The 24,505-nt window shown below is 39.7% G+C and overlaps 1 protein-coding gene across 1 annotated transcript; it reads right to left on the bottom strand.

Annotated features, from left to right (window-relative positions):
* Positions 1 to 1,495: 1,495 nt before the first annotated feature.
* CCDC34 (coiled-coil domain containing 34) lies at positions 1,496 to 22,783 on the bottom strand. The gene is made up of 6 exons (XM_059475337.1): positions 22,573 to 22,783; positions 17,981 to 18,113; positions 15,236 to 15,343; positions 4,937 to 5,095; positions 4,349 to 4,484; positions 1,496 to 3,182 (listed from the first exon to the last, which is right to left on the bottom strand). Exons 1-6 carry the CDS (start codon positions 22,725 to 22,727, stop codon positions 2,968 to 2,970), a joined length of 906 nt encoding a protein of 301 aa, XP_059331320.1. The 5' UTR covers positions 22,728 to 22,783; the 3' UTR covers positions 1,496 to 2,967.
* Between the last annotated feature and the right edge of the window lie 1,722 nt (positions 22,784 to 24,505).

Raw genomic sequence — 24,505 nt, 5'->3', positions numbered from 1 at the left:
GACCCTGGCAGGGGGCTCAGAGACCTTGGCACAGAGTCACAAACACCTGTGCCTTTGATTTTAGCCCATGGAAACAATTACCAACCTTGTGTGACGAGTTACAGGCCACAAGGGTTTGAATAGAATGATAGTCAATTTGTCACAGGGTGGAAAAGTAGAATTTTGGGGTTTTAGAATGGGGGTTCAGGAGGCAAGATGGAGGAATCTGGGCATGTCTTGCCTTTCTCCTTCTTGTCCTCCATCTTCTGCTGTGGTGGTGGCACTTTTGGATTGGTTTAGAGTAGAGACAGACTGTCTAACATAGGTGATAGGTATTGGAAAATTATTGTAAATAAAGCACATGTAGTTCTTAGTATCAAAAAATAACACCACCCCAAGGGCAGGGACTGTGCCACAAACCAACCTGCTGGGCAGACCTCAGCGGGTCAGAGAAAGAATGTAAGAGAAAAGAGAAAATAATGTTGAAAACCAGAGCTGAGGAATCTCAACAACTTCTTCGGTCACAGGGCTGGAAAAAGACTTTCTAACACCTTGGAGTAATCTTACCCACAGAAACCCGAGATGAAGTTATTTCCCATGGTGTTCCCAGCAGCTCACCTGTGCCCCAGGTGCCAAATCCAGCCTGGTCCATCGGGCAGTGTCCCCCCACTGCTCTCAAGGCTACGCTGCTGTGTCTGCACCTCACCCTACAGCAAAACCCCAAATCCTGCTGGGGTCACCATGATATGGGAGCCACCACCAACACCAAAGAGGGCTTTGAGCATCTGCTCACAACCTTTTATCCCCTCCTGCTGATGCACAGCACCTGTGTGCCCTCTGCTCCCTGTGTGACTGCTCAGCACCCCATGGCTCCTCACCTTCAACAGCATTCACCTGTCCTGCACAGCTGGAGACAACTGGGGATCAGCCACAGCCCCACTCCCACAAACTGTGCCTACAAGAACAGAATTACAGACAAAGATGGACACAGAGTTCTACATCCTGAAGATAATGTGCAGCCTTCTGTGTGCTGTTACTTACCAGAAACACAGTTTGATGTTCCATGTGTTGTACAGACACCAGACTTCTCCTAAATGCACACAGTAAAATTAAGACTTTGTGAAAGTCTAAATGCAAACACAAACCAAATAATCTCTTCAGTCCAACTGTAAGGTGTTGCAGTCTTGTTAGCATTTGCCACTATTTAGAAAGAATAGAGACAGGCATATTGTATAAACTGATTCACTCAAAGTCATGGTACAAATAATGTATTAGGTATAAACTTGATATGAGATAGTTTAATATTTTTTACAACTTGCTCTGAAGAAATTAAAATATTATATTAAGCCTAGAACTAGAATCAATAGAAATTCCAGAATGTGACTTGGTGTGTATTCTTACCACACAAAGTAAGAAAAAGTATATTGCACATTATAAATTTTATAATGTGCAATATACTTTTTAATACTCTAACTTTCTAAGGATAACAAGGTATTTCTCACAGTGATACAACTACAACAGGAAAAATAAGTCTTCTTTATTTCTGCTTTTTCCTTTTCACCATTAATAACAGAATTGTTGAGACTGGAATGGACCTCTAGAAATTATCTAGTCCAACTGTGTTGTTCAAAAGAGGGCCAACTGGAGGTGGTTTCTCAGGGCTATGTCCAGTCAAGTTTTGAGTATATCCACGAATGGAAACTCCACAACATCCCTGGGCAATTTGTTCCAGCATTCAATGACTCTTCCTCTTAACATTTTTGCCCTCTGTTTAAATGGAATTTCCTGTACTTTGATTTCCACTCCCTGGGCACTAGTGAGGAGGGTCTGCTCTCTCTCTCCATCCACCAGGTATTTACAGACATTGCTCAGACATTAGTGAAGTTTCTCTCCTTCATGCTGAACAGTCACAGCTCTCTCAGCCTCTGAAAGAGATGCATTCTTGTCAGATGCTGCAATCCTTTAATCATCTTTGTGGCTCTTCACTGAGCTTGCTCCAGAACATCAGTGTCACTCTTTTCCTGGCACATTGCTGCCCAGGAATGGGCCCAGCACTCCAGCGTGGTCTCACATAGTTATGGCACAAGGGACAGGCTCTTCCTCTGCAGCCCAGGAGGCTGCTGGCTGCACTCACCACATCCATCATCAGCTGTCCAGGTGACTGATGTGAGGCTGTGCTGGCCTGCAGCTCTGCATCCACACCCTTCCTGAAGGCTGGCCTGACATTCACTTCCTTCTAGCTCTCAGCAACCTCCCCTTATCATCAGACCTCTCAAAGACAATTGAGAGCATCCTTACAGTGACATGTGCCACTTCCTCAGCATTCTCAGGTGCACCTGACCAAATCTCACAGATCGAGGCATGTCATCACTGGCCCCAAACTTCACACCCCTGAGCAGTTCTCCCTGGTTTGTGCACATCAGGGCCAGCAAAGAGCCCGTGCTTCCTCAAGAGCCTGCAGCCATTCCTTGCAGCACTCCAGCCATCCCACTAGATCTCTGTAATCCCAGTGACATGATAACCCTGGAACTGAGGCAGGCCAATTCCTTCCGCATTTAGCCAAGAACTGTTTTAAAATTTGTTACAATTAAAACAATTTGTTACAAATTAAATTTATATTTAAAATAATCTAGTCAATACTGTTGCCCAAAAGAATAATTAGATCTACAAAAGAACTCCTTCAGCAACAAGAGAGGAAAAGAAGAAACAACCCTGTGCATTTTATTGGCATTGAGGTACAGTCCCACAGTCCCATTACAATTAATCTTTTCCTTTTTCTTAAACTAAAATGCAATATAGAAAAAGCATTAAAAGCCTGATTGGTCAACTAGCAGTAAACACAAAACCTGCTCCAAAAAAAGGGGAGGAAAAAAAAGGGGTGGGGGGGAAAGGCAGGCACAAAGCAATCTGCACTGGACATATAACTACACAGAACTTCACATTTATGGCCCCATTTGGTCAAGGTTGTAAGAACATTTTTTCTTCCATCTATAGCTTCTTTCTGCACAGGGATCCACTACAAGGGTTACTCCTGGGCTTAGAAATCACCACTGGTAAAGCTGCACATGGCTGACAAGATGCAGGTCTCTGACTCCTCTTCCTGCTGAGAACTGTGTCTTCCTTTGGGGGAGACACATGTACTGGCTTCCAAGGAATGGGGTTACAATATGCTGGAGCTGGATACAGTTTTCTATCAGCACTCCCTAGAATATTTAGAAAATACACATAATTTAGAAGGAATATTTACACCACAAGCTTGCCAATACAAGCAGTTACAATAATTATACAACACAACAACATCTTCAGAGAAAGCACAGTCACATCACATAATTAAAGTGACTCAAAATGATAACCAGTCCATCTTTTTGCTTTTTAAACAGTAACTGGTATATTCTTCACTTCTACTTAAATAATAAGCAGGTTGAATGCTCAGTCCTTTGTGTTCTTAAGAACTGTAAATGTCTACAAATTGGCTACTTTGTTTTACCCAACCACGTGATGGAAGGATACACTTCAAAGTTTGTAACACATTACACTGAATCACACGAGTGACTAGACAAATATTCTTCAAAAATGACTGCAGCTGTCAGTCTGTAATGCAGGTCCAACCAAAACAGGAAGGCAAGGTATATCACTATTTAAAAATAAATGTAAGCAGAAGAGTAAAGGCTGTTCAGCTGCTTTATACCTGTCTCTTGAACATTCAAAAATCAGAATTTTGGTCTCAAAACTATTTCTGTTGCAAAGTCAAATAGAAGCAATTATTTCAGTTGCACAGAAAAATAAGATGTTTTCAAACAAAAATGGAACACGATTACAGAAGCCAAGGAGGTGCAATGCAGGTGAAAAGCAAAATTTTAGCTCAGAACACAGGTTGGTGCCTGTCTCCTTTTTCAGACAGGACTTCTGTCAGCTTCTAATAGTTCTTGGATCTCAAAACCTCACCTCTTTTCTAAGGTGGATTCAGGTGTGCTGACACACACCTTCTGTAACACAAAACTAACTTGACAATAACACAACTAATTTGCTTCACAGGACCCAAGACTTTGCTCTAGTGATTCCTATGCCTGGTAAGAAAAATCAGGTAAAATCATCCTTTGGTACACCACATAATTATCTCAAATAATGTCATTTTCCTCCCAAATAATAAAAAATAAAGGCTAAGAAAAATACACAAAAGGTCTCAACCTGTTTCCCTGACTTATAGCATAGTTAAAGTAACCATTCCTATGTGACAAATATTAGATGAGTGTCTTAATTAGATAGTATTAGATGAGTGTCTTAAACAGCCTTCATTTTACACTAAAATACAAGAAGGAAGGAACCACAAGCCCAAGTCACTCCCTATTTGTGTACTGTACATACAAACCTGTAGACCTCCCATTTGGGAAACCATTTAAAGCAGGTTGTGGTTTATTTCTAGCATGTTGCAGCCATTCCTTAAAGATTTTCTCTGATCTTGTTCTCTTCTCCTGTAGCTCAGCCATCCGTTCTTTTTCTTTTTCCTAGAAATAAAAAAGGTACTACTAGACAAAGCCCTGTACAACATACACAAAATAGTAAATAGTATTCTGCAGATTTCCAGACTGCTGAATACAATTCAAGTATTTCTTCAAATACAAGCACCTTCTCCTAACAATGGAAAAGATGCACTTTTTTTGGTTTAAGACTGAGAAAAACCCCAACCCCCAATTTCCAATTTCCATGTTAGTGTTTCCCTATGAAAAAAACCAAAGGCTATTAGCAAAAATGCATTAATATGCATCTTACTTTGCTGACCATACCACAGTGCCTTTAATGCACTAACATGGTAACTCTTGAAAGATTTTTCTTCATGTACAACACTGGCATTTGATGTCCATATATTCCATGTAAGATTTGAATATATCAAATCTGAATCTGCAATAAATTGCAGATTAAGTAACTCCATCCAAATAAATTGTGAGTTCATTAACACCTTCTCTTTCTTCTTCTTTTCTGCCTCTTCAGCTCTCTTCTTCTCTAACCATTCTTTATACTTTATGTCAGCCTTTTCTTTTAGCTGCAATTTTTCCAGTTCCCTTGTGGCCTTTTCTGCCATTTCTTTGCTCATCTTTCTTTTCCTTTCTCTTCTTTCCTATGTGAAACATATCAAAGAAACGGAACAGACATTTTTTTAGTATATTTCCATGAGTGATTCTTTTGAGGAATACAGTAAATTTTATTACACATTTACAAAGAAAATTATCATAAACATTAAAAAATATGTGATACTGTAAGCTCTTTGAAGTAAGAACCAATCCACTGTTATATTCCAGGTATGATAGACATAGAAACTTGTAAAAAAAATACTATAAAAAATTTACTTTCAGATCTCCTCAGATTTACTGCTCTGTTTTATTTATTCTGAGATTTTTTTAGACACTTTAGACGCATCTCAATATTTCTGGGAATGAAATACATGTTGCAATTCTCAACAATGGTGTGTTAGCTTTACTTGTCAGTGAATCTAGAGCAAACTACAGTTCCAAATGCAAGTCAGGTAAACTTCCCCCTTCTATTGAGATATGCAGATTGTTCAGCATACTTCAGCATCAATTTAACAGTAAAAAAAGTTCACATAAAAATACAGTTCATGTTTTGTGGTATTCTCTAAGTATTTTATACCCTTTAGGTTATCCACATAGAGACTACTTCAATAAATCAATCCACACATTCCTCCTGCTCCAATTATGAAAGGGAAAATGAGAAAACACATTCTAGGGTAAGCAAAATGGTAACTTGAGGGTGAAGTGAAATTGCTGCCTGTATGACTTGGAAGACAGAACACACCAGTGGTGTCATTCACTTCTGCATCTTTGCAGTGTGTGTGTATCCAACAACAGTGTTCTGAGGAGCTTTCTCTAAGCAAACAACCACACACCCATTGGTCTTTGCCTGATCTGGACAGGGAGGTATTTTCACTTCAAGAGTGACAATAGCTCTCATTTCTGTTCCTTGTAACCTTTATGAAGTGTCTGGAATCTACTGATTGATTCTCTTTCTGCTTAACTCAGCTCTGAAGCAACTGCATCCACGTGCAGAAACAAAAATCTACCAGACAAGCTGTGCACATGACTTGGAAGACAGGCACAAGGCTAAAGACCAGTTTCCTCTTAATAGAAAAGAGCTGTTGTTTTTCTTTTAAGAAATCTACTTTTACACTTCCCTGCACACTCCTCTTGAACGAAGGAGATGGGTAACTTAGCAGAAAGTCATCCTGACTCAGAATTATTACAGTTGGCAGTGTGGATATAAATGCCTAGAACTACAGCTGCAAACCATAATAAATAAATGCAATATGGGAAAAAGAAATTCACAAGAAAACCAGAAATTCCCATTTTACCATTATATATTACCATTTTCCCATTAAAAGAACAAAAAGGCAGAAATCTAGAGCTCTCCCTGTCCCTCCCCCACCTTTTTCCCAGGTTTCCTGCAGTTATGGAAACTCCAGTTCTGCATAATGAAGCAGAAGCCATAATCCTGCACTGGGGACCAGCACAACTCCCAGTCTGGCCTGAATGGTCTAAACTTGCTGGCCCAGTGCTTGTGCCCCCACACCAAAACCACCAGGAACCCAATAAAGCAGCACAGAGAATAAAATCCTCAGCTCATGTTGCTCTGCAGCACACTTACCTGATTTCTGCCAGCTCACAGAATCACTGGAGTTAGTGTGGCCTTTTCTGTCTGCCAGCAGCAGGAGCACCACTGCAGCTGTAACATCAGCAGCTGCCCTGGGCACTGTGGGATTTCCCCCCACCCACCTCCTCTTGCAAGCCAGGCTTTAGCAGCTCTATTTACCATCATCTCCAAGGGGGATGCTGTTTCACCTAAAATCATTAGGATATTTTCAGTAGTACTGCTCTGGCATACTCTTGTCAAATACTCTTATGTGACAACAAAGACTTCTCTGTGGACACAATTTCACAGAACAATTGCAATTTGTGTTCTAGCTCTGTTTTCCCCTTGATTTTTTGTTGTTTGGTGGGTTTTTTTCCATTCCACTTCTAATACATTCTAGCAATTATCAGCTTAATCTCTTTGGTGGTGTAGGGAAAATGGTCAAATATTAATACATTCCAATTACAATGCATATTCTGGAATGTAAAACTACACAGAATTATAAATCAGTTGGTCCTATTAAAACAACTTCCCAACAGTGAGGCCTGTACATGTGATAAAACAATTTACAACCAAGACTAATGAAAAAATACATTTCATTGTGGGAACTAAAAAAAAAATTCAGATTCTGACCTGTTTTTATGCTAATGAAGCATGGAAACAAGATCTTTCCTGACATGAAACAAACGTTTCCATATTTTAAAATGCTGAAAAGAAAAAACAACGGATTTTTGGCAAATTATTTAAACACCACCTTCCTGAAAATAACCCAAATAACCAATTGTCTAGGCTTTCCCTCCTTCTTCACCTACAATTCATCTCAATCCCTTTTATTCAGAGCTGCTTCTCTATCTCTTCATTACTAAATACTCTCTAAATGCAGGAACAATGGCTGTCCAGGACACATAAGAAGCATTAATGTAGATGAGAGATATCTACAAAATCACTGAGTTAAACTATGGGAGAAGGTGGCTTACAAAGATTTTGCACGTTTTGTTTTTTGCTGACTTACCTCTGATACACATGAAAGTCGCAAAACTAAGAATCATCCAAAACTACAGTCTTTAGCTAAGGGTCCTATTATATAAAAGACATGAAAATAAACATAGGAGAAAACTGATAACAAAAGGGCTACTTCCACACGTAGGGGAATGGTTCCATAATGGAAAAGCGTTATAAGCAGAAAGAAGACTAAAAATCTTTCTAAATACTATAAAAGAAAGACAGGGAAGTTCTTAACTTATGTGTCTTAAATCACAGTATTTAGATGAGTTTAGCTGTTCTCTAGGCTGACTCAAAGTTCAATTAGGTCCTATGTAAACCATAACATGCCATACACACTAAAGCCACAACTATTGCTGAGTTTTACTTCCACTGAGACATCCCTAAGATGGGGACTCCCTGCAGAATTGTAGACTTGACACCGCCTATAAATTTTTCTACAGACAAATCAGAAATGTTTCCTCTTTCTCTCACAATCAGAACAGATTTTCCTTCATAAAGTTACTGTAGATCACATTCCCAGCTTTAGTAACCTGTTCCATGTCAAGCTTGTCACCCTGACTGTCCCCAGCTTTTTTCCCATCCTCACTATAAAAGCCTATCAAAAATTCTGTCCTTGTGCATATTAATGTCCATGTTCTTCACTCCTTTTCCTTTCTTTCCATATATATGAGAAGAAATTACTTGTTTATGCTTGGTGTTGTTCAGATTGGGTTTTAAAAATTCTCTTTGATCTTGTGTTCAAAACAGTCACAACCTATTCACTAAACCCCCAGTAAATTTACACACACTGCTATATGGTTGTGGGTATGACCTAAATTAAGGTATTGATTGTAAAACATCCAAGAAAGGCTTGTTCTCCTCCACCCTGGCCAAGCACATGACCAAGGAGAAAGGATACAAATCTACCCTGAAGGTTCAGTGCTCTGTGCTGTGATTCCATCAGCTCTCAGAACCCACTGAAGCCTGGCTCAGGTGAGTGCTTGGAAATCCCCCAGCCCACACAAATCGCTTGTCCCACAAAGCTGTCACGGTGACTGTCCACAGCTTGTGTCTTACTGAGTCAATGCTAACTACTAACTTCTCCAGAAAAATCACACCTACATGCATGTGGTGAATGCTCAAAGGATTTTAAAATCTGAAGAAGTGTCCCACTTCCTTCCTGACAGAAGGTAGAAATGGTAAATAATTTTCCATGCAGGGAAAAAACCCCTAATTGCTTTTGAAACAGAGGCACTATATCAACCAGAAGAAAACTACTAGAATATGTATTTCTGTATTTTCACATCAGTGAGTAATTGAGAGGCTGGAATGTGTGAAGTGCAGAGGTGCTTTCTGTTCTGCATTTTCTATGTAGACTGTCACTGAGTTGAAGTACTCCCAGAAACTAATGATGTGATTGATATTTTTAACATAGTTCTCAAGGCAATCCTTTCCATTTTAGGATCTGCAGAATGTGACATTCTTCTTTTCACAGGTAAGTGTTCTACTTCACAGCTGTTTGCTGACATCTTAGCTAGCATATTCTAGCATCAGTTAATGCTGACTGATGGCAAAATACAGGAAAAGCCCACATGGCCAACATCAGAACACACATCCTAATTTACTTGTTTATCTTCATAATAATTGTGAACATCAACCACTTCTGGCAGTCTTGGAAATCTGGGTCCTTCAAACAACTGTAATTATCTTTTCAACTTTGCCCCATAACATCACTCACTGACCACGCCTAACCCACACCAATACTTCTTAATCTCTCTAGAATTTCCATGTGAAAACAACAAGAGGCTAGAAAGCAGATCAGCAACAGTCTGAGCTGCAGATGGCTCTTGACAAGCTGGTTTATACCAATTTACTGCTCAAGTTCCCAGAGTCAGGGCAGACCCCACTGCAGTCTGGGAACTGGAGAATTACTGCATCTTTCTCCCAAAATGTGTTCATGTGGGGACTCATGGATGGGACAAGCACAAAGTTTCAGTGTATTTATTCCTGGAACACTCTTGAGATCTTCAGAAGAATGTGGATTCTATGACTGCTGCTGAAATACATGAGCAGTCATTCACCTGTCACACTGAATTCCTCTTCCAAAACTCTGTCTAAAACTCATTCTAACACTCACCATGAGAAATTAGTTCATTCTACTTACAGAAATCTAAAGGTAATTAAGATTCAGGTAAAACCTAAAATTATAACCATGGCATTGATCATGCATGATACCACAGAAAAATTCTGTGTAAAGACTTTTCAGGTCCAGAGAGCAAAAGACCCACAATGTGGGGGGAAAAAAATCCTTAAGAAATTAGGCCCAGACTCAGAAAAAAAAATTAGATACATAAAGACAGATTTAGGTATGTAAACCGAAAATTTTAATTCTTAAATGCAGCTGGTTCTCATGACTGGAAAGCATTTCTACTAGAAGCTTCCCTCACAAACACACTTCTTGAAAGGTTTCAGTCTTAAACAAGTGGACATCTTAGCATCTCTTTCAAGTCTAACTGCCAGCAAAAACCATGTCACATCATCAGGCTCTCCATTAGCAACCAGAGCTTTGACTCAACAACAGTTCAGCTGTAAGAACATGAACCTAGACAGGGAAGATCTGGATTTCATCACATTTCTGCCAGAGGAGATTGCAATTAACGTGTCCCCAAGCTGCAGGCTGGCATGACAGGATTCTACACCCCTTCTGTGGGAGTGCTGCCATTCCTCACAAAATCATTAACAACCCATTGCATGAAAGAGAGAGAGCATGAGCAAGTCCAGCTTTTGAACTTGAAAGTCATGCTCAAGCTGTGGAACAATGTGTGCTCTGCATTAACCATGCTGAGATAAAACACACATTAAACAAAAAGCCTTTGGTGTAAGAGTTGGCATCTAGGTGTCTCTTCTGGAGGAACCAGCACACCAAAAAGGGAATTCTGCTCCAAGAACACTGTCATTCATTGCTGCACACTGGGTTGGTTCTAGGCTTTCATATACTCCTTAATGCAAATCTTCAATGAAAAAACATTCCAACAGAACTTTTCCACCCTGTACCTAACTTCCATTAAAAATTGTATTTTTCAGTAAGTAAAGAGGACTTATAGAAAAGAATAATAAAAACTGTTGAACATCCAAATTCCATTTTTAATACCTGCTTGGTAATATTTACTTTTATGGAAAAAACCATAAAAAATTGTTGCCTTACTCTCTATTCAACCATGCACGAAGTATTAGAAATGCTACAGTCAATTTTAGATTGGCATTTGAATAACTGATTTTTCCAATGGAAAATTCTAACTTCACTACTTGTGCTCTTACAACTTTGCTAGTGTCCTAGGTTGACTATATGATGCTTTTATCCTTAATTGTCTTGTTCTGTTTATGCTGAGTAATAAGTTTTGTACCTTTAAGATCCAGCTAGGTATCACATTATTACAGGATAAAGAATTACATGCAAAGACTAAATACAGGGATGTTACCAAAAGGAATGTCAGAATTATTCAGTTATTTTGGAATGCAAGTATTCCTCTTTGGGGATTTCCATCACTGCTGCAAACACATGCACAACACATGTAGTGGGTTTTGGTTTGGATGGAGTTAATTTTCTTCATAGCAGCTCCTGCTGTGCTATATTTGCATTTGTGAACAAAACAGTGTTTGTGATGACAGGTTATCAGTAAGCAGTGCTTACAAAGCTTCAAGATCTTTTCTGCCTCTCCCCCCATGGCACCAGGGCACAGTCTGGGGATGCACAGCCAGAACTGACACCCACCTAGCCAAGGGAAACCCCAGACCATCCTGCTCAGCAAGAAAAGCTGGGGCAGCAAGGGGGGGTCTCAGCGGCCTCCTGGGGCTAACCCACAACAACAATAATATAAATATTTATATGTACACATGTATACATATGAATTGGATACTCCAGATCTTTCTAACTTCATGCTCTATTGACATTGTAAAAATGAAGCAGCTTTGCAGAGCCAGTAAAGGTGGATTAAATATGATTTGAAGATATTATATTAAATTGCAGAAGATAGAGTGCACTGCATCAGCGTTGTTTTTTTAATATGCAATCAAAAAGCTGCAGTCATCAGGCCTCAGCTTTAATCCTAACATTTTATTCAGCATTAATTCCTAAGAGGTTCTGACTGTGATGACAATGATAAAGAATTAAACTGTCATGGCAGTTTACAGGCTCTCCACACTTTATGCACTCACAATGCATTTCTCAAAAGCTTTTCATACTTTAATTTTAAATCAGCAATTTCACAATTACAGGTACCTTACTAAAGTGTTCAGTCCCACAGCTGAAGAGAGAAATGAAAGAGATTTCACATCAGAAGTTCACATAAAACAGGAAATGAAGACCAAACTTACTTGCTCAGCATTTATAACAACATCCACTTCATTTTTATAAATAAATCTAACAGCAACTCAGAGATAAACATTTTAGTTACATAAAAAATCATGTTATGTTCATTTTCCTTCTGGAATCAAAAGCATGCTATGCATTATTTTACAATTAAAAGATTTCAATTGACACTTGCTAAAAAGTCAACAGACAATTTACTGTCTGCCCACAAATGGCTCAACTTTAAGAGGGAGACAAAGTAAGACTATTTTTGTCCAGGAGGGATCCAGTATCTTGCTGAAAATTGTAAAGGCATTATTAGGTCCAAGATAGTGCCTAAAAATTTGTTTTATAAAGCTTTTAATTCCTAGTGAGCTGAAAAAATTTGCCATGAACAAATATTTGTATAAACATATTTCATGGCTTAGAATGTTCTTTGATGACTCATATTTCAAAATATTACTTCTAGTTCATTTACCACCTTTAAGAACCACAAAAGCTATTTACACAGAAGAATACTAAATAGCTAGGATTCCTTTACTTTCAAAAATAGCTTCTGTAAAATTATTAGAAGCATAAGAAAACCGTAACAGCATATGATTTTTAATCTATATTAAATAATTAAAACACCAATAGTGGACAAAAACAGTGTTCAAGCTTTGCTTCCTAAGCTCACCCTAAAGGACTATATTTAACATCACAACTAAAATTGCCATGCAAAGATACTGGGTTGACATACAGAAAACCAGAATTGTTTTATGCATATACAAACATCCCTCACATTTCCAGCACAATGACTGTTCCAGCAGTGTCTCCTGGTGCTGGATGCTCAAGATGAAGGAAGAAGCTTGATGTGTGCTCACTGTGCTTTCCTTTCTTTATCACTGCTGTACTGAGCAATGGGAAAGGACACAGACTCGAGGGGATTACAGAGCTGAGGTCCCTAAAGCACTGCCTCTTCCAAATAAAGCATTTTCTGCTCTCTGCACACAGGGCTCAGAATCAGTAACTCAGCTTGAAAAAGGTCAGTGCTTAATGCAAATTTCAGTGAAAAGTACTGCAAGATTTGCCCCAGGAAGCATCTTTGGATACTTCTATGAGGAAATGAAGTGTCTCCCAAATAGGAAATATGTACACACTCCCCAGGAAAATTGTATCAACTGTCAGTGCTCCTGACTCACACCTCAACTACAGCTGAAATCTTGATGCACCTTTAAAAATCTTAGTCACTGAATTGACCTATTGGTTCTTCAGTCTGTATCCAAATCCACAAATAATCTTGCAGAAACTTGAATTGGGAAGTCTACACAGCACAAATGTTAGTATCCTATGGACAGCTAAGCTTTTAAATTCAGTTGATCCTTGATTTGAGTGTGGTGTATAGGAAAGACTAACCAATGAATAATCTGATTTAAATGAAAATCAGCTTACTGTTTTCTAAACACTTGCTCTAAGGATGACCCTATGCTTCCAAAACATAATTTGATGAAGTCCAGACACAAGCATGTTCTTTCTCCTGTCCTCTGGGCTGCTGTGATTACCATAAAAAAGACCTCCTAATCCCATTGAGAACAGAAGACAAGTTGTTAACGAGTAAAACCACAAAGTTCCAAGGAAAACCCAAATCAGTAGAAATTTATGGAAACTGAAGGAGGTGGTAGGGGTAGTGAGGAGGAGACAGAAGGAAAACTTGTGGTTCTGAACTTGAACTATTTTAAGAGGCAGACCAACTCTTTCAAGCCAATGAATAGTCACAGACACACAGAATTTAATTTTCATTTAAATTTCATTTTGGAAGAGGAAAATGGAATTGTGTGTGCTGAATAATAAATCTACTTTTTCCTGTGTACTTTAATTAGTAATATAAACCATAAGAAATTAATAGAGCAGGATAGGTACTGCAGTGGGTTTCTGCCAATTACCCAACCAGCATTAAGACTAAGATTAATTAGGTTAGATTCAAATATATGTTATTCTAGTGGTTCTAGGCTGAACCTGAAGGAGTTCTAAAATCATGGAAACAAATGTAGGAGGTCTGCCCACCCAACCCAGCTAGTGCTGTTGTGATATTTTGGGTGAATGTTCATCTGCTTTTGCTCAGAAGCAGAAGTCAATGCAGTGAGCAGCTGGAATTGCTGCAGACCATGGGACTATGAGCACAGGAACTGCCAGGGCTGGACACACCCTGGGCTCCCAAGGGCTCCCACTGTCACTGCCATATTGTCTGAAAAATCCCCTTGCCCAAAATTCTTCTCCTGGGAATCTGAGAAGCCTCAGAGAAAAAGGCAGACAATAATTATCTTATTTGCTTCTCCTGTGTTTTGCTACTTTGGAATGTGGTTGGAGATTGTTTATCCAACATGTGGATTGTTTTGACTTAATGACCAATCACACTCCAGCTGGGTCAGGACTCTAGAAGGAGTCACAAGTTTTTCATTATCATTCTTTGTAGCCTTCTGTCTGTATCCTTTCTCTATTCCTCAGTATAGTTTTAGTATAGCATTCTTTAATATAATATAGATCATGAAATGATAATTTTGCCTTCTAGAAACATAGAGTCAGATTCATCATTTCCTTCCTGCCACAGGGAACCCCAAAAATACCACACTCCCTTTGCTGCCACCCAGGGCACATGCTCACCTGCTGTGACACAGCTGTCACACTGAGAGCACCAATCTGTTTCTGACCCTGGACCCAGGCACTCCTTCAAGAGAACTTAAAAGCCTTTTGATCCCACCCAGAAATTAATTACCAACTGAAGGAATTCCCAGTTGCTAACTGTGCTCCACTGAGAATTCCCTCCATCTGGCCCCATACCTCAATTTCCCCTCCTAAACCATATCCTCTGGTAAATACTCCTTGCCTGCCCCTGGTGATATTTAACTAAATCCTCCTTCTGGCTCTACCTGGTGTACAGAACATTGCACACAGTCAAGATGTACACTTACCCAAAAATGTTTGGGCACTGAACCTGGGAAGTCTGGGTGCACTGAAGACCAAAACCCCAGCCACCATCAGCAGAAGGCTACTGCACAAGATGCACACCCACTGTCAGCTTTGTGACTACTCAGAAAACAAATCCCTTTATACCCTACAGAAAATAAAAATCACTCTTGAAAAAAAATGTTCAGCTGCTTTGGCATGTTTTTATAATTTTCAATTAAAGCAGCCATTTATTTAGCAAACTGAAAACATGGATGGCCAAACAGACTGAGTAAATTTTACACAGGCTTACTCAAGCATAGCATGCACTAGAATATTTCCAGCCAAAGCAATATTTACCTCTTCTCTCTTTTTTAGGACCCATTCCTTGTGTTTCTCTTCAGCTATCCTTTTTCTTCTTTCCCATTCTTGATTTTGCTTCATTTCCTCAAGCTGTTTATTCACTTCCTAATTAGAAAAAGAGTATATATTTCAAAGCTGTGGTGACCACTTACAGCAATACTGGCAGTAGTGCTGCAGTGAAAACAATGTAAGCATTAGATTTTGGTATATTTTTCTTCATTAAGATTCTGGAAAAGAGGAATGGCAGTCAACACAGAAATACTATGAAATACAATTAATGAAAATCCCTAATTTTTAGGATATTAACTGGAAATACATATTTTAATTAGGCTTTGGAAGCAATTAAATGCATCAAATCATTCCTCAGTTTACTGAAATGCCTTTTTAGTCAGTAGACTCTTAATTTGCAGCAGTACTTTCTTACAATATTTAAAATTTAGCATGTGTACTGCTCTGCACTGTGGATGGTATGAAAAGCAAAGCAAAATATTATTCACCTGTGATTTTTAGTACCAGAACTACTAGAACTTTAGGGCTTAACCTAAGGCTTACTAAAGCCAAAATTATTGTAGATTCTAACAAATTTTCAAACAGGAGTTTTAATTTGAGAGAAGAAATTTTCTAAGTATATTTATATGACATACAGTATATATGCAACCATTTGTATCTCTCCAGTGAAATTAATAAAGACAAAACATAACTAAGGAGACAACTGAGATGTCCACCTTCTCCAACAGTAACATTAACACAAAGCATTAATTTTCAATGAAAATTCATACCTTCAAACACAGACAGATGGAATTATTTCCAAGAAATTGATTTTTATGGTGCCTACATTGCAGTCAGTTTCAGAGACAGCCCCCTTTCTTATGACATAGAATTTCAGTTTAGTAAGACATCAACAGAAGCTTACAGAAAGCTCAAACACCCGCAATAGAGACACAATTTCAAAATACAGTTGTTGCTGTGTTGAGGCAAAGTTATCCCAAACAACATGTCTTTTGAGTTCCAAGACACCTGTATTGCAGGGATCTGGTTGCTGTAAAAGCTGATTGTCACTGTCATATTTTCTGAAAAATTCCTTCACCAGCAGTTCTTCTCCTGGGAAGCTGAGAAGCCTCAGAGAAAAAGGAAAATAATATTATCTCATTTGCTTCTCCTGTTTTGCTGCTTTGGAATGTGGTTTGGAGATTGTTTATCCAACATGTGAATTGTTTTTACTTAATGACCAAGTGTTGGGACTTGGGAAGAGTTCACGGGTTTTTCATTAGTATCTTGTTAAACCTTCTGTAAGTATCCTTTCTGTATTCTTTAGTATAGTTTCAGTATAGCATTCTTTCATATATAATACCATAAAATAATAAATTAGCCTTCTAAAAACATGGAGTCACATTCTCAATTCTTCCCTCATCCTTGGGACCCTGAAAATACCACAGCTGATGGCACTCTGAGCACCTTACAAGACTCAACCTAACTGCACTCCACATGTTTATCCACCTTTTTGACATGCAGGGCAGACTTTGTACTAATGTCAGCAAAAGATCTGAAACCTCACTGTTGTTTCTCAGGATACCAGTTTAGAATACTTTTATAATGCAAACAGAGCAATATTTTTGGTATAAACATCACACATTTAATTCTCTTCTGGCATCTTACAAAAATGTTGATTATATCACACTGTCTTGCTGCAGTTTAACATCTAATGTTTTCAAAATCTTACAAATGATATGGCTGTTTTCTACATGGCCTTAAGTAATGCTTGTTCTACGGCTGCTCTTAATACTGAGTTGAGAGACATCTGCTGGCTTACATTTCCATTGCCAATCCAGGATATAAATGGGAAGTCATGAAACGTTTGGTGCATGTGGATTAACAGATCAAAGCATATTCCTCAAGCTTAACAAACTCCTTTGGAGTACTGCTGACCTGTAAAATTCTGTTCCTGAACCTTCCAGTGGTAGGTGTTCTATAAACAACATGAGGTAGCCAACATAAAACTTTACAGACAATCCCAGAAAGGCTAGGAAAAAATTCAAGGTCAAATAGTTACTCAGTAACTGAAGTGAGAAATTATCTAATTTTGATGTGATTGTTCTAATCACTACCCAATACTTCCCATTTGATTTTCTACAACGGTATCATTTAATCAACTGCAACTACAAACAGAGTAATCAGGAAAAGACAGGGTGCTCTCACTTAGTTGTGTCCCAGCCCTGGTTCTCAAGAACTGTTCATCTGCAAGGGGGAAAAAGATAGAATGAGGGAAAAAAATGCAGCAACAGGGATCCCTTTCCTGGGAAAGGACACCAAAGAGTTGTAAAGTTACGTGCTGAGTGGGTAACAACATTGTTCCTCAAAACTAACTGAGTAGCTTGGCGTTCTTACAATCAGCACACACCTCATTTTCTTCTACAACCTACATGCAAGCCTATGTACCCATGATGAAAATTAAGGCAGTAATTATATAAATGTTTTAATCTTCTAACATGGAACCATTACCTGACAACTGGATAAACAAAATATTATACAGCACCAGTTCAATGAAGTACAACATGCAGCAAAAGAAAATGCACATGACATGACTCACACCAGCACTGACAAACACAAACACTATGGAGGCCTAAAACACTGCAAAAAACAAAAGGAAAAAAAAAAACTTGTGTTTCTACAACCAAGGAAAAGAAAATCCTGTGTCTGCTCTCTTCTGCTGGACTCAGACTCAGAAGAGCTGGATGTCATCACCTCTGCAGCCTGAGCCTGCAGGCGGGCACGCAGCTCCTTCTCTTTGCCAATGAACCACTCTTCCCATGGTGACAGGTTATCTTTCCAAGGTGACACTTTTCTCTCCTCTGCTGTTTCAGAGCGTTCAGCCCTCCTGAATTAAAAACAAGAAACAGAAGAGAGTATTATCTATAATATATTTGATTGAAAAGTTAAAGTGCTACTGTCTTGAAAAAGTACGTTTCTTTCATGGCATAATGTGACAACAATGTCATAATTTTTCTACTTGTTTAGTAATCTCCCTAATGGATAAATGGCATTTATAATGCACCTCTGACCACCCTCCTTACAGTCTACATTTCTCTTGCTAAACTCTAAACTGTGGAACAGATTCAAACATTACCTTTTAGGAACTAAACTAAAAGAATACCCGTAACATCAAAGTGTCACTTTGCTTCTCACAGATGGAAGCCGAGGAAAAACAGAGATTTAACATTAACATCCTGTCTGTGGTCACAAGATGCTCCATGTATCCAGTGGTCTTTAGCAGAAGCAAAGCAAAAGCAGAGAATGTTGTTTTCTTTGTTCAACTCTTACACCAGTGGATTCATGGTATCAAGCAACCTCAGCATTAAGAGTCCATTCATTATGAATCCATCTGTTCAATCCAGGAAGTCTTCCACATTAAAACACTTTCACAGGAAATGTGCTTAAGAAATACAGCCAGCATACAGCACTTTGTGGTATTATACAAGGTTCAATTAGACTTTTAATAGGACACCTTATGTAAGTCAGTCATGAATAACGCAGCATTCCTAGCCCCAGGTCACAAGTATCTTTTATAAGATTCTATACATGTACTATTTCATAAGTAACACAGTATATTAGGGTCCAAATCAGCAAAATTTGAAAACAGGTAAAGAAATTTCTTTAACAGATTGCTTCTATCTGCCACAGTGTGGAAGGGGCTAGCAGCAGGCCTGTTAGCTAAAGGAGCGAGAAGAAGAAGAAGAAGCTGATAAGGAGCTTTCTCCAAGGCCGTAACCAAGGAGATCGAGAGAAGGAAGATAAGAGCATTCTGCAGCTGGATGAAGCATTTTTAGTAAGTTAGGTAGAGTCATTATAACTTTTCACCAATAATATGCTATTGACTTCTTGTGGCCAATAGTTAAGGTAGAAGAAGGGTAAACAATTGGAAAGTGTATAAAAGATCAGCCATTTTCACTAATAAAATATTGCCAACTGAGACGCTTGTGGTCTCTGCTTTGTGTCGTGACCGCCTCGACTGCGACACCACAGAATTTTTTTCTTGAGAACAAAGCAATGAAACTAGACTTTACTATTTCCTATGGATGTACAGGCTCTGGAAATACCTACCTACATACATATTCCACTACAGTGAGGAATTCTGTTTGCTGAACCTAAGCTACACAAGAAGCATCCAACAAGCATATTAGGCTAATGCTGCAGATATAAAATTTGTAAATGTAAGGCATCTGTATTTTATCAATCTAAAGTACAATATATTAATGACACAGCAGTACTCCAACACTCAACTGCACAACATTTTCTGTCCCACTCATCTTCAGAGTACATTTCTGTGCTAGAAAGCATTTGGGGACAAAGTCAGTGTTACAGAGTGTGTCCTACTCTTCCCTGTTGTTTTACCCATGTATGTTTGCACTAACAGGATTTTGCTGGTCAGCTCAGGGTGACTGATTCATACTGAAACTACCTGGAGCAGGTTTATTTCCCCAGACAAACCCACTTTTACAGTGTGAAATGCAAAATAACAGAACTGACAGGGACAACCCTGTCAGTGCAAGGACAGAAGCAGCACAGACCAAATACTCATCAGCCCCACACATTCTGCTGCACTCCAGGGCTTTTATGCTGCATCATTAATAAAGACCAAAAATTTAACAGAGGCAGCTCTTAAACACATACATATAATAAGAGATGCCACTTAAGAATGCCTAATAACACATTTTGTAAGAAAATAAATCTCTGAAAGTTCATTAAAGAACAAAAGTATTATACATTCACATACAGGAAAAAACCCCATAACTTTGTACAGACTTGACATTTTGGGCAGGGACATTTCCTCAATACATTCTTTTGCTTTGTGTGATTTGCATTATGGCACCTAGTAGAACACAACTGACAAATTAAACCAACTGTAGAAAAGGTACAAATAGGAGAACAAATAAATTAGGAAAAATAAGATTTATTATGTCTTTTCTTGTATCAGTACTCATGAAATTCAGGCTGTCAACTTCTCAAAAAAAGTTATTCATAATAATAGATTAAAAACTTACTGCAGACAAGTAAGAAATAACACAAAATGAAACTTAAACAGAGGAAAACACAAGCTCAGTATTAAGACCTGTTAGGAGAAACACTTCTCCAATACTGTGTCTAAAGCTCTCCAATTGCACCAGAACCCAGAACACCTTCCTTGGTGTGCATTGCAGCCACCAGTCACACTCTCCTGGCACATCAACTATGCATTTTAAACCTCACACACCTTGAATTTCACAGGACCATTTTCTGAAATTCTAGCAGTTATGAACTTCTTCAAAATAATCAAAGTAATAAACTTCTTAAAATAACCCATGCTCAAGTGCTTACTTACATTTAGCTGTAAGTAAGTATCTTAAATCAAACCAGACACATTTGGCATTAGACCTAAGTCTGATTAACAGTGAACAGCGATTATCGGTTGCTGTATATTCACTAAGGTGACACATCAAACATAACACTGGACCCACAAACGAAAGCATGAAAATGCCTAACAGCATTAACAAGGTCTTGCTTTTACCCTTTCTTTTCTGCAAATATTGCATTTCCCACACTGAGTAGCTGCTTCCAGCTAATTTTTGTGTTGTTTTAAGAGGAAACAGCAACAACATTCAGAGTGCATGAATACATGGGGAGCTGAATAAGAAATAGTTTTTCATTATTATAATTCTGGTACCTTGGTAGCTACAGACATAAGCTGCCATATGAACACAAGGTAGGCACTTGGTGCAGCACAGCAGCAGTGCTACCCAGCAGCACAGGGTATATTTAGCCCACTGTTTAGTCACGTGAAAAATGCCTATTTTATGATTGGCTTTTTGCAAATATTAAAATGAATATATGTGTTATGTTAGAAAGTTATGCTGTACTAATTTTCTTAACTAGTGTGTAAATACAGTTTTAGGTTATAACATAATGGGAAAATAGAAACTATGCTATGTAAGATACTTTTCTTAAAGAAAGGACCCTCACTGAGCTAGCAGCCACAGGACACCCAAATCTTCTAGAGAAAAAGAATTTATTGCTCCATTATCAGAAGAAATTAACTTCTTCCTGCCTTGCTCAGCCCTGAAGAGCTGTCAGGATTAAGAAAGAGTTGACACTGACCAGACAGAATCATGTGTGAGAGGTATGAATATGCAACAGGCTATTGTTTTTAAGGGTTAATCCTCTGTTAATGTGGGTCCTTTTTCGGGCTTATTTTGCCCAGAAAAAGGTACCCAGGCTGTCCGTAACTCTTTGTTCTTATTGTCTCGTATTGTCCTAATCTCAATTGTTCAAATTTTTATTACTCTAATTATATTACTATTTTATAACCATTTTATTACTATTAAACTTTTAAAATTTTAAAAACAAGTGATCGGCGTTGCTCACAGTCAGACTGCCAGCTCAGGCCCTACAAGTGGCCGTGTTCAGCTGCACCTCAGTGCTGCCAGACAACACTGCAGCGACAGGCCCGAGTTGGGAGCTGTTCCCAACAGCCCCTGAAGCTGCAAAGACGTGCTGCGGCTTGAACAAACTGCAACAAACTCCAAAGGGCACGAATAAAATTGCTCATTGGGAATAGTATAGAGAGAGCTAACAGAAAAACCGGCTGGTTTCTTCCTCAGAAGCTTCTGGCTACACTTAAACACTCTTTCCCTGGACTTTTAGCACCTTTTTCAAGAAATGCTTGTAAGTAAAGTGCAGTGTGGTCCATATTCCTTCACTGCTCTCCATGGAAATTTGAGAACCCTGCTGGAAATCTGCACCCCGTGAAGCTCTGCTGCCCTTCCTTTACTTCACCGGCACTTTTAGCTCAGCTCAGCCTCGCTAGCTACATTCACCCACAGTTAATGCCCAAATCTGTGAAGTTTCTATCAGGAAGCCGTTTCCCAGATTAGGATCGGCTCTCCCTGCTCTTCCCCCTTCTATTTTAGAGGGAAGAGGAATTATTCTCCTGTCAAGCCAGCGAGATCCCAAGTAAAAAGAATGCATTTTATGTTTACATATTATTAAAATGGAGTAAGATTAAGCCGCCGGAGCAGGAGCTGTGCAACGCTTACAATACAAAACTGACTGTGGACCCAGCTACAAACACTATGCAAAACAACCCTACAGTCTGCAAGCACTTTTAAATTAAGGCAGGAAAGACTGTAGCCTATAAAAATACTCATGTGTCCATTGAGAAGACTTTCCAAGACAATAAAAAGGAACAAAGCTCTTAAAGCGCTCATCTCCAAACAAGGCTATATTTATGTAAAATAATCTCCTGTCTCCGGCGGAGGGAAGCGAGTACAAGGGCAGAGCCCGGTCCCTGCCGCGGGGGTTACCTATGGCCCGGCGGGCTCCGGGAGGCTCCGGGAGGCTCCGCCCGCTCCGGGGAGCTGCAGCGGGACGGGAGCGAGAGCGGCGAGCCCTCCGAGGGGCTGGGGGAGAGCCGGCCCTCAGCGGGCGAAGGGCTCGGGCCGATGGCCCCGCCGCTCATGGCGGTGGCCACGGCGGGCACCGACGGGAGCGCGCACCGGGTACCGACATGGGCGGTTACCGACGCCGGCAGGGCGGGCTCCGGCAGGGGCGGGCTCCGGCCGCGCTCCCGACGATCCCCGCGGCTCTGCCATGGCCGCTCCGTCACGGCCCCGCCGTGTGCGGCCCTGAGGCACGGCCTGGGGAGAGCCAGCGGCTGAGAACGGCGGCCCCTGCCCCGCTGGTGGGCAGCGAGCCGAGGCCCCGCAGCGCTGGGGTGTGCCGGAGCTGCCCGCCAGGGCGAGCACTGACACGCCTGTGCTGATCCATAGCAACTCCTCGCAGCTCTTTATTCCTCAACGTTTCTGCGCACGGACCGGTGCCATAAACAGGGACCCGCAACCTCATCTGCAGGTGGCAATCCTGACAGATCACAAGGAGGAGACATCTTAACATTCAAACACTCTGTAATTATACTGGCATTCAATTGCAAGATCCCATTTCAATCCTCACAGTTACTATCTTGTTTCTGATTCAAAGTTCTAAAGCTTGGTTTTCATACACCTCTGCTAGGAAAATGGTGTCCTTTGCCTTCTCATCAGTTAATTTTCCACTGAGTCTACAACTATATGTAATAGATAGGTCAGATTATATATCTATATAGATATTCCTATCCTTGTTTTCCACTACATTCTTTGTCAGCCTTCTATTTGGGTTCCAAACCCCAGGAACACTGTTCCCCTTCATTGCTTATGTTGGGCCACCCTTATTCTCCCCCCGCCTTTCAGCCAAATCTTAAGCAGAATCAGCAACAAACATTTGCACAACCAAAGCTTTCCATTACCTTCAAATTTCATCAACCACGAAGATAACTTGGTTATCTTAGCAGTTAGTAAAATTTCCAGCAGTTGGTAAAATTTTATAAAACTTTGAGTAAATTTGCTGTGGTTGACTAAGCAGAAGCAATACTGATATTCACATGAGATACAGAAGTTTGAAAATTAGTGTAAATTTGGCTGCTGTATTAATTGTTCTTGTGGGGATTCTTCAGGTGAATTTAACAAGAAATGTATTTTTAATTGGATAGGCAAGTTGAAAAATAGGAAATAGTATTGGAAATGCTTTGTCTTAATCAGGAAAATCAATTGTGATATCTGGGGCAATTGACTTGCCATAACAATTGAATTTCAGGAGCTGAATGATACAAAAAGCTTGTCAAATCTATACACCCATTACCACCACCAAAAATGAGTGCTGTGAGGGAGGAGACATCTCAATGCCATCATTAACAGTCCTAAAAGATGCCTAAAATTATCATATTGGAAAATTTTAAGTGGGGATGTTTGGTTGGGCTGCAGACCGACAAGCACCCAAATCTGTATTTTCTCTGCCAAACAGGCTGCATCTCTCCTGTCTCTCAGGAGCACTTCTCCCTCCCTCTTGCTCTTTGGAACCCTTCATTGCCACACAAAACCTTACTAAAATGGTGGTAGAAAAACATTTGGCCAAACAATGTGTGGTCTGGGCAAGATAAAGTTCGGGTGCATAAGACAACTGCTGAGGCCAAAACCAGGAACACAGGGACCAGGAACACAGCCACAGACTCAGAGGGAGAGGCAGAGGTGGAAGGGATTTGGGATTTCCCCCTTCAGCTGCGGAGCTTCTGCATTTGGCTTACCATTTCACAAGGAACTGCACTTTTAACAGGCTGGAGAAATAACATTATGCGTCCTGTAAGAAAAGAACACATGTTATTGCATTGCTGATAATCATACAGAACTGTTTTCTAGCAAGCTGAAA

Source organism: Ammospiza nelsoni, chromosome 6 (assembly GCF_027579445.1).
Source record: "Ammospiza nelsoni isolate bAmmNel1 chromosome 6, bAmmNel1.pri, whole genome shotgun sequence".
NCBI lineage: Eukaryota > Metazoa > Chordata > Aves > Passeriformes > Passerellidae > Ammospiza > Ammospiza nelsoni.
The sequence above is the reverse complement of the archived record's forward strand: the minus strand, read 5'-3'. Positions and strand labels throughout refer to the sequence as shown.

Coding starts and splice junctions, on each gene's coding strand:
- CCDC34 (XM_059475337.1), bottom strand. CDS start 22,727: ATGAGCGGCGGGGCCATCGGCCCGAGCCCTTCGCCCGCTGAGGGCCGG. Junction 5,096..15,235: donor TCCTAAAAAAGAGAGAAGAG/GTAAATATTGCT, acceptor TGTTTCACATAG/GAAAGAAGAGAAAGGAAAAG. Junction 3,183..4,348: donor CCCAAATGGGAGGTCTACAG/GTTTGTATGTAC, acceptor TAAATATTCTAG/GGAGTGCTGATAGAAAACTG.